At 41.2% G+C, this 19,041-nt stretch overlaps 1 protein-coding gene across 6 annotated transcripts in view; it reads right to left on the bottom strand.

The window, feature by feature from the left end:
• The window catches only part of LOC137545764 (sodium channel protein type 8 subunit alpha-like), a 456,138-nt gene that overhangs the window by 43,629 nt on the left and 393,468 nt on the right, over nt 1–19,041 (bottom strand). For 5 of the 6 annotated variants that reach the window (XM_068267360.1, XM_068267357.1, XM_068267359.1 and 2 more), the window contains exons 15-17: nt 18,781–18,898; nt 11,887–12,041; nt 11,180–11,353 (exon numbers count right to left, since the gene is read on the bottom strand). In XM_068267360.1, coding sequence (XP_068123461.1) covers nt 11,180–11,353; nt 11,887–12,041; nt 18,781–18,898 — 447 coding nt within the window. Of the gene's footprint in view, nt 1–6,025; nt 6,149–11,179; nt 11,354–11,886; nt 12,042–18,780; nt 18,899–19,041 lie in introns of all 6 variants that reach the window. The other variant, XM_068267362.1, reaches the window with a different exon arrangement.

The raw sequence follows: 19,041 nt of genomic DNA, 5'->3' as shown, positions 1-19,041 counted from the left end.
GACAGGGTCCAGTTTTTTAACAATAAATATGAGGCAGGGATCTAAACCTTAGCAGCCCAGGGGAGTCGGAGTCTGAAAGTGTGATTTGGTTGGATTGCTTCCAATTAGCGGATTGACAGGGGAGAAGTGATGGTAATAATGCCAAAAATTGTGACAAACCCAAAATACCAGAGTATTGGTAAATGCCGAAATCAAATGCCCTGAATCTAGATGCACTGCTTCCTCTTTTCACCTCAGGGTATAACAGTATTAGCACGTCATTGCTAAATACAACACTGTTCATCTCAACTGTAATAAACGTTCAGTAGAAAGTCTTATAGATTAATTATAGTGTATCATCTAAAATTCCAGGCCACTAAAACAATAAAGGAGTTGTGCTTTCTAGCAATCATTTAAAGGACATCTGAGACCAAAACAATGGTGTCCATTCCCTCTGTCAGACCCCCTGTAGGCACAGTAGCTTCCCCATAATTGCACTGATGGCTTTGCCTGCTCTCTACTTCTACCTGGTGCTTGCTTACAGTGACTATGGGAAGCCTACTGCTCATACTTCCAGTTCAAAGGTCCTGACTAGTCAGGGTGTACTAACAGGACTTATAATGGGACTTACAGTATAACGGACAAAAGGAGGCAGATGGGGAGAAGAGATGACACAGCCTGACAAAGGGTGCCAATTCTAACAAATGTGTGTTCTCCATTTAATGTAATCCTTTTGGTCTCAGATGTCCTTTGAGTGAACTTATTTTTAGAAAATTGCATATGGTTTGTGTTTGTCTTGTGCATTATCAGATAATATACAGCGTGCTATTGCTTTAGAAAGAAATTCTATATTTACAGCAAAGCATGGTCAGGTGTCTGATAAAGGTTTAGGACATACATGTCAAACTCCGGCACGTGAGCCAAATCTGGCCCTCAGAGCCATTAAATTTGGCCCGCACTTTGCATTATGTTTGGCCCACTCTAGACCACCATGGAGCTATATTGGAGATGAAGCCCTAGAACACCAGGGAAGCCATATGGGGAGGTAGGAGGGAAGCACTAAACACCAGGGAACTGTGTAGGGGAAGGAAACACTAGGGAACTGTATAGGGGAAGGAAACACTAGGAAACTGTATAGGGGAAGGAGGGGTGGGGGGGCATTAGACACCAGATAACTATCTAGGGGAGGGTGGGGGCTTCTAGACACCAGGGAACTTTATAAGGGAGGAAGGTAGCCAGCAGATATTGAGGTTGGCCTGTGACTAGGTCCCAGTGTACACTTTCGGCCAACTTTGTATTTGAGTTTGACACCCGTGGTCTAGGACATTGTCCAGTGAGCCATGAGACAACATCATATTGCCATTTTGTATTGCTTTTCTATCTTATTATTTTGTACAATAGTATAATATAGGGGGTTGGCAGGCACTACTGTTATTGGGGTTGTATTGATAGCTGTGGAGTCCCCAGGAGGAAGGTGGCTATCCTCACTCCTGAGTTCAAACAGTCAATTGTAGCAGTTAGAAGAAAAGCAGAGTCCAACACTGCAGTGCAGATTCAAGCATTTATTCCAGTAGTGATAGTTTGTGCATATTGAACATACAGAATATAGAATTCATATAAGTGGTACATATCCTACCCCTAGGAGTGATGGCTGTGGGCAACTGGGCACAGAGCGAGAGCCTGATGTTTTGCACAATGGTGCTTCTTCCGAAGCTGACCCATGGACACTACTGGGATAAATGCTTGAATCTGCCTTGCAATGCCAGACTCTGATGTTCTTCTAACTGCTACAACTATCTTTTTATTTTGCCTTGCTTGACCACCCCTGGACATTGCTTTGTGAGTTCATTGCTGAACTAAATGCCTTGGATGTACAGGGAATGTTGTATGAAGTCCCTCTGTAGCTCAAATAACATCTATTTAGTCTCTCTGCACCACAGGTTCACATGTAGCTTATAGTGACAAATGATGTCTCTTATGGAAATCCAAAATATGTAGTTTCCTGAAGAAGAAGGACAGAAAGCAGCCTAATACTACTCAGTTTGCTCATATGTCATTAAAATACTCCCCATTTCTTCATCCCTCCAAGAAAAAGAAAACAAACTTTATAAATAGGATTTCTTTATGACCTCAGAAAGGAAACACAAAGTGAAATACCAAGTGTAACCCATACTAAGTGTAGTAGCTGACAAAACACTAGAGGTAACAATGCTACTTATGTTGTGTGGTCAATTCATTGAGCAACTTTGGGAAGGGCCTATGGACAGAACTAGCCCACCTCGACTGGGGTCAGGTGGGTAGAGTTTTTCTTAATGGGTTGCTATCTCCAACATGAGTACTAGGCCATGGCCAGTGGCAAAAGAACCACTTCTAGATAGGACTAGGGATAGGATAGGGCAAAGACTAGGGATAGGATAGGAGGTACCCCATGTGAAGAATCAGAAGAGTAGGCAATAGGCCATTTGCCCCTCATTAACAGACACAACTAACAGAAAAAAAAATATATACCAGGTACAAAACATTTCATGAGACTTTGACCACTTCTACAGATAAGGGTCCCGCTAGGTTGTGGGATCTAGTGTATTTAAGCACCTCTATTTGTAAATAATAGTTAATTAAAACAGTGGTGGTGGGGAAGGTGGTGGCAAGTGCTGTGATTACTCTGCACCACTTCTTCTGTCACTATTGCCTGAATTCTGACAACTGGCAATCCATCAGAACTTCCCTCCATCGGTAAATGTAAGTTACTAAATGAATTTGTGTGTCAACATTTTTCAAATCCTCTCTCAACACTGTTATACTGTGTTTTTCAAATCCTCTCTCAACACTGTCATGCTGTCGTAAAATGAGGGACTATGGACATTTTTATTCAAATAGAGACAGTCAGCTACAAGGAAACTATTACTGATATTGAGACAATTCCTTCATTTTCAAAAGCACCCCTTGGACTTCAGTGGCACAATCCAGCGTCCAGAAGGGTGTGCATGTGAGGAGACAGGCCATCCAGCTTCTTTACATCGTTCCTTTTTGGGGAGCACTTTTTAAAAGTGGGGAATTCCCCATGAAGAGATGTCCTAAACCAGTCAGATCTGTAAGAGTTTAACTACCTACTGTAAGTGACAATGACATCAGAAAAAGGTAATTTATATTGCATTTTACACTGGAGCATATATACATCTTTTATGTATGTATGAAGGTAGTTACATAGAGGACCTAGAGCAGGTGCAGAGACGACCAACAAAATTGATATGTGGGACGGAAGGTCTCACTTACCAAGAAAGGTTAGATAAACTGGGTTTGTTTAGTCTAGAGAAAAGACGCCTTAGAGGGGATCTAATTAACATGTATAAATACATCAGAGGGCAATATAAAAGCTTGACGGATGAGCTTTTTGTCCATAGGCCTTCTCAAAGGACTAGAGGACACGATCTGCGCATGGAGGAAAAAGTTTTAGCCATTTATTTAGGAAAGGGTTCTTTACAGTAAGAGTGATTAAGATGTGGAATGCATTGCCACAAGAATTAGTTATGGCAAATTCTATACCTGCATTTAAAGGGGGCTTAGATGCTTTCCTTGCATTGTAAGACATCCATGGCTACAATTACTAGCTAATGCCCAGTGATGTTGATCCAGGGATTTTATCTGATTGCCATCTGGAGTTGGGAAGGATTTTTTTTCCCTTTTGGGGCTAATTGGACCATGCCTTGTAAGGGTTTTTCACCTTACTCTGGATCAACAGGGATATGTGAGGGAGCAGGCTGGTGTTGTACTTTGTTCTCTGGTTGAACTCGACGGACGTATGTCTTTTTTCAACACAAATAACTATGTAACTATAAACATGGATTCTAAATTTTACAGTTGTCCATTAAAGCAGTGGTACACACAGAACTAATATAGTACTTCAGTCTGAGTTGTCCTCACACCTTGGCAAATAGTGACATTCTGCATCACTCATGGACTTTGGCATGAGATATGTGCAGGTGCCCTTTCCTAGCATAGCTTCTCCAAGCAATCTTGCTCTGCTTGTAGAATTATTCATGTAATTCATATTTTTAAGAAAGCAGCAATAATATGGGTCTTCACATTAAGTTCTGATTAGTGTCCCTGTTTGCCTAACAAGGAGATGGGAAAAACTAGACCTCACAATTCCTGCTTGGCATCAACCAGCAGTCCTGCCTCGATGGTAACCAACCTCGTGCAGTCAGGCCAGACACAGCACAGAAGCTGAGGAACCAAAGCAGCACTATTAGGTGTGAACGTGCAACCCAAAACCAACACTAGATATTCCATCTTAACAGGAGAACCATTTCTGTGTCCAAGCAAAAATGTGCACATCTGCTTTATAAGACTACAGATTAATTTCAGTCCCTACAATTAGTTTCAATTCATTTCTGATGAGATGCCCACTGATTAGGCTGGGCAAGATACAGCACAAAATATCTATTTCTTGAGTGGAAGAATGGAAGGCATTAGAGTAAATCTGAAATAGCTGACTGAGTCTAGGGTAGGGATATCAGCAAACTGATCTGTAGCCTAACTCTCTTTTTATCATACAATACAAAGTGATCATGTAACAGCTTCTGAGAGTATCAGAAACTCCAATAAAAATAAAAAAAAATTAATGAACATTTATCAGAGAGTGCACACTATTTCTTGCAAAAGTACTTTAGTGCACAGTACTCTATCTAGAAATTTGAATTAGTTCAGTACAGCCCAATCTGTTAGTATTTATCTTTAGTGGTTAATGAACACCTTTCCCTTTCTCATCTTTTTATGTATTTGTTTTCAATCCTATTCTATTTAATACTATCTGTATTTCTGTCTATATAGAAGAGAAAGCTACCCATTATTTTCAAACTAAAAGTGGTTACACATGATACAATAAAATGATCTGATTTTATGGCAAATTGATAAAAACAATTGGATTTACTGAAAAATCTTTTTTTTTTATTCAATCTGATTGGATTTCCCATTTTTATTCGATATAAGTTGATTTTTCTGATCAATTTTTATGAAAATTGAATGGTGTAGGGTAGATTGTCAATTTCTTAATATATACACCCAAGAAATTTTCAATCATTTTTTTTATACAACTGGGAAAAAATTTAACACGTATGTGGCACATTGGTCAGGTTTTTCAAATGCTACAATCGATCAGAAAAATGTATTGTAATCCTTGAATTGAAAATAAATTTTAAAAATTGTATGATATGTGGCCACCTTTACTGTGGTAACCAGTCTCTCTAGTAACCATAAACATTTCACCAGTGAATATACATTGATATACAAACTGGTAAAGTGTAAGTTTTGGTAGACATCTTTGTAAGTATTAGCGTACTACTGCAGACAGAGTATACATGGGTCATTTTTTCTAGAAAGTAAAAAAATAAAAATAACAACAGAAGTCACTGCTGTAATGATCTTACAGTGTTCCGTCAGCCACAGTGATGGGACAGGGTGCCATAAAGCATAGATAGAAGTGGAAGGAAGTGACAAAAGCTTCGCTGTCAGACAAGCCTTCCAGTCTTTGTAAGACTGGACCGAGAACAACAAGGTGCAGCAAGATGAATTAAACCAAAAAGGTAAATTCGCTGTTACTTAACCGATACCTCCAATTACATTTTCACTCTTGGACACAAACTAGGATGGTCAAATTTCTGCTATGGATACCCAGTTACCAGGATAATATACAGAGGAGAAGCCGAGAACATCACTTGGTAAAGGGTTCAAATTCTTCTTCTTTGCACCTGGTGATTCTCCCTATAGATATATAGCAGGGAAACCCTCTGGGTGCTGGAGACAAGCCAGGCCAAATGAGAACAGCCAATGTTATAATGTACTAAAAAAATGATATGTCATTTTGGGCCGGTATTAATGCGATGAGGCAGCTGAATGCATCTCCCTTGTTTGAGCAGAGGGTGCAGGGATAAGGAGGTCAGCAGCTGCATCATGAATTTTTGAATCTCAATCCAGTTTGATCAATTCTAGCATGCTTTAAAACTGCTCCGTATGCATGCAGAAGGATCAGCTGCTTTCAGCATCTTACCCTCATCCCTTCAAATCGTGACAAGGCTCTTAGGGGTCTCAAAGCTCTTAAGGTCCTAAGGGACTTAATGGCACCTAGTTCCGAGTAGCCCAGGGCATTAGCTACAAGGCTTACTAAAGAGACCTACACAGAAACAGAAAAGCAAAGAGAGGTTCCAGACTGTTAGAGTCAAAGCCTAACACTGATTGAACAGCCTGGAGTCATGGCTGGGCCCTCAGCTGTCTAAATCACTTGACAGAACCGACCTGGAAGGAAACATGGTTGAAAAGGTATTAGAAGGATAAGGAGAAATACATGAGAGTGAGGCAAAACCACATGGATAGACAGTGAGGGTCAGTTCAAGGCAGAGCTGACGGAATTCTTACCCTTGCCCTTCACCTTCTGCTGGGTGCAGCTGCTTCCATTAAATGAAGCCAGACAAATTAATGGTACCTGTGAGAAAGAATACAAATAAACGTATACAGCACATGCCTCCCACAAATAGGTCACGTGGAATCTTAAGTCATGTCTTGGAAAGCTAAGACTGTGTCATGCCTGCTTTTTTCTCTCTACGTCGAACTTATAGGGCCGTGGTTTTCAAGAAAGGTCTCGAAACATGCTTTGACCCTTGAAAATTACATATTATAACTTTAGTGGATAACTAATATGTGTCAAAACTTACAGGAAGGTTAAAACCAGTGGAATGAAATTACAAAATTCCCAACATGGAGTAGGGAGAGGAAAATCTGTTATGCTGGCTAGTGATGAACGTAATTTAATTACTATTATGCGAAATCTGGCTTTCAATTTTGCAATTACGTAATTAAGATGTGGAAATTAAACTGATTTTGCATAATCCATTCCTAATTTTCCATAATTATGTGAAATTTCGCATAACTTTTGGCCGACTTTAGCAGTTAATAGCAAAGCCCCCATACATGCTATCGTCAACAAAATTACTTATGTTAAGGGGAATAGTGGGTAAAAAATTAAAAAAACAATTATTTAAAAAGACCTTGTAGTGTTTGAGAAAATCGGTTTTAAAATTCAAAGAAAAATGTTTTTTAAACTGTCATTTTTCTGAGTTTTGCATTTTTTAAAATCAATTTTCTCAATAACTACAAGGGGCTTTTTAAAAAAAAAATCTGCTAAAGTCGGCCGGAAATTACATGAAAATGATGTAGAATTGCAAAATCACAGTTACTGATTACGGTTACAAAAAAATAAATTTTTCCCTAAAATGTTTCATTACGATTTTGCGTTTTACTTCCAAATTATGATACAAAATTACGATTACACTTATTTTTTGCTCATCACTAATGCTGGCTACACACAGGACTATTTTGGAAGCATCAAATAAGTTTCTCAGCAACACTTAAAAAATTGATTGCACAAAAATGCGGACCATTCTTGCAGGACACGACTTTTCATTAGATCCCACCTGACTACAATTTCCAACCAGAATTTGAATAGGATTTGATTCTACATAGAAATCAATCACTTCCTATCTGCAAGAGGGAATAAGAAATTACACCCCATTAGGGATGGTCGTAGTCAGTCAACTTCGCTACGGTGGAACTACGCGTAGTTTTCCGCAATTATGCTTCGCAAACTACGGCTATGAAATCAGAAACTTTGCATTTCATAGACTATGCGTTAAAATACGGAAGCTTTGCATAGTGTGAAGCGTAGTTGATGCGGACGCTTATGCCCTTATGCAGAAAAATTTCCGCAATAATCCGCTAACTATGCGCATGGGTGAACTAATATAAGCGTACATTCCACCTTCCAATGTGGAATTGTATACATATAGAAGGGCAATAATATTTCTGCGCATGTGCAATGATCCGTATAGACGCAGTTACCGCACGCGTAGTTGACTTCGCAATACATACGTCAACTATGCGTAGCGAGCGAAGCTTTGCATAGCGGGGCTACGACTACGCGAAAATACGTAGGAAAAGTTTTTAAACTTCGTCTATGAACTACGATGCGTAGTTGCGGACTACGACGTGTAGATTCGCGCTGGCGTAGTTTACGAGCAACCCTGCACCCCATTTCCTCTGATTTTAGATAATAAATATGATTGATCAGTCTACCATACTTTCCTGTGTGAAGACAGCACTACACAACTCTACCTTTGTCTATATTTTATAAGATAAAATAGGTTATGTAGTCTCTCTATTCAAATGCAGTCCTACTACTCCACCCATGCTGATATCAAAGCATGGGTGTGCATATGTATGTAATGTAGATCTGACGGTAATGTGTGATATTTTCTACAGGTAGAACTCCATATTTGTGCAAAAGTAGAAATCTTTTACTTTTAGCCTAAGTCTGGGTTTTCTCTCTTATGGACTGGACACAGTGTATTCTCTGAAGAGCAAAACCTGTAGGACACAACAAATACAAAATAACCCTGTGAATCAATAAAATGTTTGTAAGTACATTTCTTCATGCTCTGAATACTCCAAAATACATGTGGAAGAATGTAACATATCTCAGGTATAAATCTCAAAATTAGTACAAATGCAATTATTATGTTTTACAGTCAGCCTGCCACTGATGGAAAAAAGTGTACTGCTGTCATTCTGTACCCAAATCATTACAGGGCTAAAATGATATTTATCCAGCTATCTCAATATATATGGTTGTCATTTTGCTTAACGCAAACCTGAAGTGAAAAAAAACCCTTATGATATAATGAATTGTCCGTGTAGTACAGATAATTAATAAAACATTAGTAGCAAATAATAAAGTTATATCGCTTTTTTTATTATAACATTGCATCATTCTGTCATATTTGCAGTTTAGAAACCACACTCAGGTCCATATGCAATTACATTTTTCTCTTGAGTTTTCTCCTGAGTGATATTTTTACACCTCTTGGCCCATATGCAAATATTTTTTTCATATCGAGTTATCTCTTAGGAGATAAATTTCATCTTCTCTGTAAACTAAATTTTCAGCATTTTACAACTGTAAAAGTACCAAAAAGTTGGTGAAGAGGTACTATAAAAAATATTTTGAGCATTTCCTTGTTTGCTGGTGGTTTAAATAGCATTTTATGACAGTGTATGAAAATATCACCTAGGAGAAAACTCTGGAGAAAAAGTTAATTGCATATGGGCCCCTGGGCCTTATGGAATTCACTTTTTCTCCTGTGCTTTCTCCTAGGAGATAATTTTTCATCTTCGATTTAAAATAACTTTTTAGCAATTTGCAATGGAAAAAGTACCAAAAATTAGGTAAAAAAGTACTACCAAAACTATTTTGAGTATATGTTTGCTTGCTGATCGTGTAAAAAGGCATTTTATTTACAAGATGTGTAAATATCACCTGGGAGAAAATGCAGGTGAAAAAGTAAATTGCATATGGACCCTTGTCAATAAAATTCCTTTGAAACCACCAGCAACCAAGAGAATACTCAAAATTATTTTGATAGTACTTTTTCACCCTCACTTTAGTACTTTTTAAATTTCAAAGTGCTGAAAAGTTATTTTAAAAATAAGATGAAAAATGGTCTCCTAGGAGAACACTCTGGAGAAAAGGTGAATTGCATATAGCCCTGTCTTTTAACAACAAAAACAAAGCAGAAATAATGACCCTCTGAACTTTTTTTGCAGTAAAACCTTCTATCTCACAGCTTTCTCTCACTGTTTCATGGCTGTTTAAGTGCTTCAGAAAAACATGACTGTATTCAATCCAGTAGGTCAAAGAGTTCAGAGAAGCTCTTTTGCATAGATAACAACTGAAGTTTTTAATTCTTCCTGTACGGCAAAACAACCTGAGAATTTTTTTTTGCAAATAAATGTTCTATTTCGTAGCTGTTCTACACATACAATTCATTATCTCATAAGTTCATTTTTTGCTTCAGGTTTGCTTCAAGGTAAAACTACATTATAGCCCAAAAAATAGACAACTCTTCAGTTCAGCTTTATACATTGCAGGGATTAGCAGCAAAATGTACTTTAGCCTACTTATATGTTAGTAATGATGTAGCAAATGAGTTAAGCGTGCCCCAGTGTAGGTTTTGTATTGGGCCTCCTAAATCACTCTATACATAACAACTGACATGAAGCACCAGAACCTGCCAAGGGCAGCTGCAGATTAGAGAGGAGTAAGTAGTGGATGGGCACTGTTAATTACCACTTTGCGTAGTACATATGGAGGTGACTATTATCTTATAGCACCAGAGAGGAGCTAATACAGTGCTTGTAGAAGGGCTCTTGGTTAGCCCCTCCGTTCCGGGGTCCTGGTGGGGGCAGAACCTCTCCAGACCATCACCTATAAACCTGTCAAAGTAAACTAGTTCAGGTGAGGAAAATCAGTAACAAGCCCATTCTTTGTGCAGCTAATTACTCATGCAGCAAGATGGGAAGTTTCTAGGTAGTCCTTACTCTACGAAAGGAGTACCGGTTCCAGGCAGGTAAAGAAGTTCAGGATTCGCCCCAGTCTGGTTTCGTGAGTTAGCTACAAGTTGAAATGGAAAGATACTTTTTAAAAGGAGTAAATTACAAAAGTTTTTGTTGAGGACTGAAGTATACTTGTAGCAATTTTCATTGAAAGAGTAATTTCACTTTAATACTTGTATTTAATATAGATTAGGTATTTTTTAGTATTCCATGTGAGCGCAAGCACAGCTAGGTGTTAAATAGTAAAATGTATGGAGCTAATACTGACTTTTGTGCCAATAACTGGATAGGTACTTTATAGCTAGATTGTCTCTGTGTAGGCATGATGTCATGTTATTTTTAGATCAATATAGCTTGGATGCTGCATGGAAATTTTAGATTTTTTAATGTACCTTTTCTCCATCCTACAGACCATTGATCCATCATCTAGCTATTCTCCACCTAATCTGCAGATAGTATGCTGGTCTCCTTTAACCAGTGTCTGAGGCTCACTTTAGAGACAATCAGACACAGCTGATGGAACTAGGAAAACAAATTACTACATCAATAATGCCCATGTGACCAGAATAATTGCACTGAGCAGTGTTAATTCTGGCATATGAGAGCTGAAGGTTCGAGCTTCCAGCCATGAATAAGGAAACCAAAACGAAACCTTGAGGTTCTGTCATAATGAGCAAACGGCAAAGACACTTTAAAGAGTATACATCTGGGAGGGCATTTGCTTTCATTTCAATAAAGGCATAGAAGAAACAATACATACATCAACAATGAGAAAGTCCAGCCAGCACCACGCATTGGTGAAGAACTTGACAAATCCATACGCCAACCATTTCAATAACATCTCCAGAATGAAGATATATGTAAAAACTTTGTCCGCATACTCAAGAATCGTTCTAATTGTTTTCCGTTGTTCTATATAGATGTCTTCAAAAGCCTGCCAAGCAAAGTATACATTCAGACTTACTTTGGAATAGTCATATGTTTGAAGATATTCAGATCTTTAGAACCCATCAATATGGACCTAATGCCAATATTAAGGCGTGGTTTAAGACAGTCCTTAGTGCGAAGATGTGGCAAAGAGCTGCTACAGTGGCTAAAAAGCTTAATTTTTGAATAACAGATATTTCAGTGGTACTTCCTCCACTCTCTAGCCACAGGTGGGGCTCCTGCCTAGATTGCATCATCCCTACTGTGAAGACTGCAAGGATGTGGGGCACAGATTTCATTTCTCTGAGTAGATAGCACCCTATAATGCAGGCAGTCAAGTTTGTAAAAAGTGGTCAGTGTGTGGGCTTTTGACTAGGCATTTTTCAGAGAATTATTATAATCAAGGAGCTTTTAAACATATAAAAATAAACTCTGCACACAATTGCCTACATGGATGTAGGAAAACATTTGTTCTATGCATTATGCACTTATTTTTCTTTAATTATATGGAACACAACATTTATTAACTGGGATACTTGCCAGAGCTCCAGAGCTAAGCAAAATCATGAAGATGATAAAGGTCTCAAACCAGTTGTGCTCCACTATTAGAAAACAGGTCTTCCTCAGGGTCCACCATGATTTTCCTATTCCATCTTCTACACTAACTTGACAACACTTGTAACGTGCCACACAACCTGTATAAAATAGACATTTATAATCCTGCTCAAACAACAAACACATCAAACTCCAAAACATAACAGTACAATAAGAAGTATCAATCAAATGATCAAATGAGGCTGTGCCATTGCTCCACCTAAAAATACATTTTCTGGCAACTTGATTTCAAAGGAGATAACAGCAGGCATTGTAGATGGTGCTTCTGCTACTTGGCCTAGACACATGGGCCCATATGCAATTAACTTTTTCTCCTGAGTTTTCTCCTAGGAGATATTTTTTAATCTTCTATTTAACCCCCTCCCGACCGCCTAATGCTGATTGGCAGCAGAGGGTGGCAGTTATTCGTGTAAGAATTAATGAACACCGTAGTAATATCAGGCTTTATAAGAAATATGCTAATAATCCTGAAAATTGATTCTCCTGTAGGAAAACATTACTACGAATGTGGACATATTGTCAGTGATCTGCGCTGGTGTGTCTTGGAAAAGGTTTACACGAATGAAGGTGCAAACGGTGAAATCACGCTACTCAGAAGGGAAAGTAGGTGGATAGACAAGCTAAGTACGCTTACACCGAATGGACTTAATGAGGATTTTAGCCTTAAATGCTTTTTGTAGGACTGTCCCTTTAATGGCTAATGTCTCTCTTTGTCTAATGGATTTACTAAGTGTGTGCCCGCCCTTTAGGGGTGTGTTTTAACCTTTATATATGTGAATGTTTTTGTGTTTGGTAACACTTGATAAAGGCCGTTGGGCCGAAACATCGTGTTGTCTGCTACTATGGTGCTAATAAAGCCAAAGCTATAATTGCAAAATCCAGGTTGAGACCCAGTGATCTTCCTTTTTCTGTGTGGCAGTTACAGGCCCGCCTAACCTGGATTGGTACCAAGTCCTGTAGCTGCAGATTAGCGGGGATCATCACCACTTGAGTGATGGAGCTCCACTCCGTAAACAGCCTGCCAGTGGTGATCGTTGTTGGCAGGTTGTTAGGGGAAGAAGATTTAACTCGATAGACATATGTCTTTTTTCAACCCAAATTACTATGTAACTATGAAGCAGTGGCTGTCCCCTGGAGACTCACAGAAAGCGATTGCTCTCATAGGCTGATGCCTATAAGAGACGATTGCAGGGATTGGATCTTGGGGGGTGGGAGGGGGAGGAATAAATTAAAATTAAAAGGAAGTATTTTTATTTTTTTTAAAAAAAATAAAGTTAAAATTAATAATAATAAAAAAAACACGTGGCAGCAGTGATCAGATGCCACCAACAGAACGCTCTGTTGGTGGCAATAAGAGGAGGCAAGATTCATTTGTGTGCTAAGTTGTATGGCCCTGCAGCAAGCTGTTAAAGCTGCAGTGTGCTGAATTGTAAAAAATAGCCTGGTCACTATGGGGGTGTAAGTCTGTGGTCCTCAACTGGTTAAATCACTTTTCAGCACTCTGCAATTGAAAAAGTACCAAAAAGTAGGTGAAAAAGTACTGTCAAAATTATGTTGAGTATTTTCTTGCTTTCTGGCAGTTTAAAAGGTATTTTACTGACAAGTGAAAATCTCACCTAGGAGAAAACTCAGGTGAAAAGGTTAATTGCATATTGGCCACTATACTAAGATAATGGATCACACATAGAGCTGCCTTGCTACATGTGCGCTCTAGGTGATAGCTAATGCTATGTGGCTCTGCATCATCACACTCTTCAGAAATCATGGACAGGGCATAGACAGAGCTTGGAGCCTCTAGCTATATAGGTTTGTGCTGCAGGTAGTGAGTGTCAAAGGAGATCCTGGCCAGGTATCTTAACCTCCTTAGCGGTAACCCCGTGCTAGACACGGGGTAAGCCGCCGGAGGGTGCCGCTCAGGCCCTGCTGGGCCGATTTAAATAATTTTTTTTTGCTGGACGCAGCTAGCACTTTGCTAGCTGCGCCAGCACCCCGATCGCCGCCGCCGCGCGCCCGATCGCCGCTATCCGGTGCGGCGCACGCCCCCCCCCAGACCCCGTGCGCTGCCTGGCCAATCAGTTCCAGGCAGCGCCGAGGGGTGGCCCGGGACTCCCAATGACGTCCCGGGCCACCCCCCCAATGACATCCCGGGCCATGGCGACGGGGGAAGCCCTCCAGGAAATCCCGTTCTTTGAAGGCGATCGAAGAGGGCGGGGGGATGCCGCTGAGCAGCGGCTATCATGTAGCGAGCCCTCGGCTCGCTACATGATTTAAAAAAAAAAAAAAAACTGCTGCGCTTCCCCCTGGCGGTATTTTTCATACCACCAAGGGGGTTAAAGGAGATGTGCCTGATATCAATTAAAGTAAACCTGTAGTATTAATGGGAGAGAAATTCAGATGTTTACCTTACCTCCTCCAGAGGATTCCCACACGCTCCTCCCGAACCACCACTGAACATTGGGACCATCTGGAAGTTAGTGGCCACATGTTTCCATCTATGAATGACTACAGACTCTCTGCGCAGGATGCCTTACACCTGTGCAGTAGCACAGTACCCCCACAGAGGAAAATGTTGAGCACAAGTGTACTGCACAGATGAGAGGCGTCCTGTGCCAGCACAGTGTGGCCACGCTCATTCATGGACAAGAGCACAGCCACATGCAATCTTCAACAAGCCCCTGTGGGGGGGGGGGGGGGGGGGGTGCATCGTGCGTGTTTAGAGAGTGGCAGTTGAGAAAAAAAACTTACTCTTTTAGGATTCTGCATGCCAAGTGGCTGCGACGTTCCCTTAATGCCCTTCCTACAGGAAAAAAGGGCTTCACAAAAGTTAGCTCATTTATACACTCCTGATTGCCATTTAAATTTGCCTTGCTCAGTTTTGAGTTTAGTAGGGTTTTAAGTTAAACTTGAGAAGGAGAGAAAGGGAGAAACTTTGTATACACAATGGGTTTAATCCAATTCACTTATTTCTCCTAAGTATTGTCCTTGGACATAGTTTTCATCTTCTATTTAAAATAACTTTTAAGCACTTTGCAATTGAAAAGGTACCAAAAAGTAGGTGAAAAAGTACTAACTAAATTATTCTATTTTCTTGCTTGCTGGTGGCTTAAAAGGCATTTTATTAATAAGATATGAAATATCACCTAGGACAGTGATCTACAAACCTGGCTCTCAAGCTGTTAAAGAGAACCCGAGGTGGGATTTTATTATGCTAGTGGGGCACAGAGGCTGGTTGTGCACACTATCACCAGCCTCTGTTGCCCCATGGTGTGCCTCAAAGGCCCCCCCTGCGTGCCGCTATACCCCCGAAGTGCTGGCGACAATGTTTACCTAAGCGCTGTCTGTCAGCGCCGCTCCCCCGCCTCCTCCTTATTGGCGCTACCCGCCTGTGTCCCTTCCCTCCCGCTGATTAGAGGGAAGTGACGCGGCGGGTATCGTTGACACGGAGGAGGCGGGGGAGCGGCGCTGACAGACAGCGCTTAGATAAACATTGTGCTGGCGACACGCTGTGTGTCGCCAGCACTGCGGGGGTATAGCGGCGCGCAGGGGGGTCTTTGAGGCACACCATGGGGCAACAGAGGCTGGTGTTACTGTGCACAACCAGCCTCTGTGCCCCACTAGCATAATATAATCCCACCTCAGGTTCTCTTTAAGGAACTACAAGTCCCACAATACATTTGCCTTTATGAATCATGACTGTGGCTGTCAGACTCCTGCAATGCATTATGGGACTTGTAGTTTCTTAACAGCTGGAGAGCCAAGTTTGCCTATAACTGGCCTAGGAGAAAACAGAGAAAAAAAGTGAATTGGATCAGGCCCATTGTCTGTCAAATGTAATACAACAGAGGTATATATGTAGGCGCTTTATAAATACAATATAATAATAATAATAATAATAATAAATAATAGTAATAATAATAAATAATATAACTGCAAAATATCCTGTGCACAGACATAAAGGCTGCCACTGCTGATATTCTAGGAAAAAAAACTCCAGGAGCCTAGTGTTAATCTTTTGTTTTTTTATTTATATTTCATAAACCGCTTGCGTAGGGGAAATATACAAGCAAAAAAAGTACAAAAAGAGTCAGAAAATTTGACCTACAGACTTTTTCTGAGATGATGGTTCAACAAGTATTAACCCTTAGACTGCTACTGACGTCTATAGGTGGTCTTTGTTTTTACATCCATATATCACGGACGTCTAAAAGTTTTTTAATGCAAAAGTACTTCTGCCTGCTGGGGATGTCTGTAGGCATTTTTATGTCCTCATATTCCTTTGCCATGGACATCTAAAAGGAGTACAAAATGTTGATTCTGTGCCAATTTTCTACTTTACTTAAAATATACAAATAATTCTAAACTGATGTAGGAATATGCAAATGTTACTGCAAATCTATGCAGCATGGATAATGACCAGTGAAATGCTTTTACGGCAAGATTTGATTAGTCCATTTTACAATAGATGTTTATAATAATCAGTAACATTTTTAATAATTAGCATAATTCTCAATAATCTCAAATTTATTTGCACCTTAATAACAATCCAACTGACCAATTTGGACTTTGGTAGATACAGATTTGGCAAGACATATAATAAACACAGTACAAATACAGCTGGCACTGGCGTGTAGCTTTTGTAAAAAAATAACTGGAACTCTAAGGTTTAAAAGCAAAGCATCAGCACGACAACCAGATATTAACATTTTCAAAAATGTGGTCAGCTTATAAGACAAATCTTCATTGTAAATTTCTCATATTGTTTTATTAGATTGTGAGCGGGAAAATTAGTGATATGATAGTTTAATGTACACTGTAAAGCACTACAGAACCCATTTCAGTGCTATATAAATGCACCAAACTACTGACTACATCTCTTTGATGTACAGTACCCAGCCTCGGACAGGCCCACCGAACCACCGATGGTCCCATCGGTGGGCCCCGGCCGTCCCGCCTCCTGGGGGCCCCAGTGCTAAAAAGGAGGGGGGCTAAGCGCAGGAAGGGGGGACATTGTGCACAGATCGGCGGGGAGGGGCGGAAGCCTCCCCCCCCCTCCCTCACCTAGGGGCCCCCCTTCCGCGCCCCCCCCCTCTCCAGAATTGCAGCCAGCGGGGATGAATCACTTAACGGCATGACACGGAGATCCATAGCTCTGCGTGCCGCTGGCTGGTCTGGTCTCTCTCTGGCTCCTGAACTGACTGTCCAATCACGCTCTCGCAGGAAGTACTGCGAGAGCGTGATTGGACAGTCAGTTCAGGAAACAGAGAGAGGCCAGACCAGCCAGCGGCACGCAGAGCTATGGATCTCGTCATGCTGGTAAGTGATTCATCCCCGCTGCTGCCGCTGGCTACAATTCTGGAGGGGGGGCCCCTAGGTGAGGGAGGGGGGTTTCAGGTGACTGCTGCCCACATTACGATTTTCAGGTGTCTGCTGCCCACATTGCGATTTTCAGGTGTCTGCTGCCCACATTACGATTTTCTGGTCACTGCTGCCCACATTGCGATTTTCTGATCACTGCTGCCCACATTGCGATTTTCTGGTGACTGCTGCCCACATTACGATTTTCAGGTGTCTGCTGCCCACATTGCGATTTTCAGGTGTCTGCTGCCCACATTACGATTTTCAGGTCTCTGCTGCCCACATTACGATTTTCTGGTCACTGCTGCCCACATTACGATTTTCAGGTGTCTGCTGCCCACATTGCGATTTTCAGGTGTCTGCTGCCCACATTACGATTTTCAGGTGTCTGCTGCCCACATTACGATTTTCTGGTCACTGCTGCCCACATTACGATTTTCTGATCACTGCTGCCCACATTGCGATTTTCTGATCACTGCTGCCCACATTGCGATTTTCTGGTGCCTGCTGCCCACATTACGATTTTCTTGGTCACTGCTGCCCACATTACGATTTTCTGATCACTGCTGCCCACATTACGATTTTCTGGTGCCTGCTGCCCACATTACGATTTTCTGATCACTGCTGCCCACATTGCGATTTTCAGGTGTCTGCTGCCCACATTGCGATTTTCTTGGTCACTGCTGCCCACATTACGATTTTCTGATCACTGCTGCCCACATTACGATTTTCTGGTCACTGCTGCCCACATTGCGATTTTCTGATCACTGCTGCCCACATTGCGATTTTCTGGTGCCTGCTGCCCACATTACGATTTTCTGGTCACTGCTGCCCACTTTTGGGGGGGGGGTATCTGCCACCAACCTGATTGCATTTTGGGGGGGTATCTGCCGCCAATTTGATTGCATTTTGTGGGGGTATCTGCCGCCAACCTGATTGCATTTTGTGGGGGTATCTGCCGCCAACCTGATTGCATGTTGTGGGGGTATCTGCCGCCAACCTGATTGCATTTTGTCGGAAAATCTGCTGCGATTTGACTACTTGATGAATTATCATGAGGCATGTAACTACTTGAATATTTTATCTAAAATGTATCTGGTCGGACCTAATCTCTGTGAATAACACCGCTACTTATGTTGTGTTTTTTTTTTTTTTAAGTCTGCCCATGACTCATCGTGACCACGCCGATGTTCCAGTGCGTGGTGACACCCATTTACTTTCGCTGCGGCGCGCTGCGCGCGCCGCATGTGGACATATCCCTATTGGAGACTGTCCTCAGAAGTGCTCACAATCTTTTCCCTACCATAAACTCATGCAAAATTTCTAGAGTACATGTGTATGTGAGCCCAAAATGGGGGGGGGGGGGGGGGGGGGGCGAGGAGGAGGGGATCGGGGGGGGGGGGCCCGGGCTGAAACTTCCTTGGTGGGCCCTTAGTGTCCCAGTCCGACCCTGACAGTACCTACCCTCTGTGAAGCAGTTATCTGGGTCCAGATATTCTTCAGGCTTCTCCACTGGAACTTCCTCTGCCTCTGGCTTTATATCAATGGTACTTCCTTCAGAAGAGCTAGTGTCATCCAATTTCTGTAGAACATTAAGATGGAAAATATAGGACACTGATCAAATTAGCCAAAAGTTATTTGTAGTTTATAATAGTTATCCAATTGTTGCAAACATTTACATAGTAACCCAATGACTTACCTGGTAACACAGGAGAGATTCTTTAT

Source organism: Hyperolius riggenbachi, chromosome 2, assembly GCF_040937935.1.
Source record: "Hyperolius riggenbachi isolate aHypRig1 chromosome 2, aHypRig1.pri, whole genome shotgun sequence".
Classification (NCBI taxonomy): Eukaryota; Metazoa; Chordata; class Amphibia; order Anura; family Hyperoliidae; genus Hyperolius; species Hyperolius riggenbachi.
The sequence above is the reverse complement of the archived record's forward strand: the minus strand, read 5'-3'. Positions and strand labels throughout refer to the sequence as shown.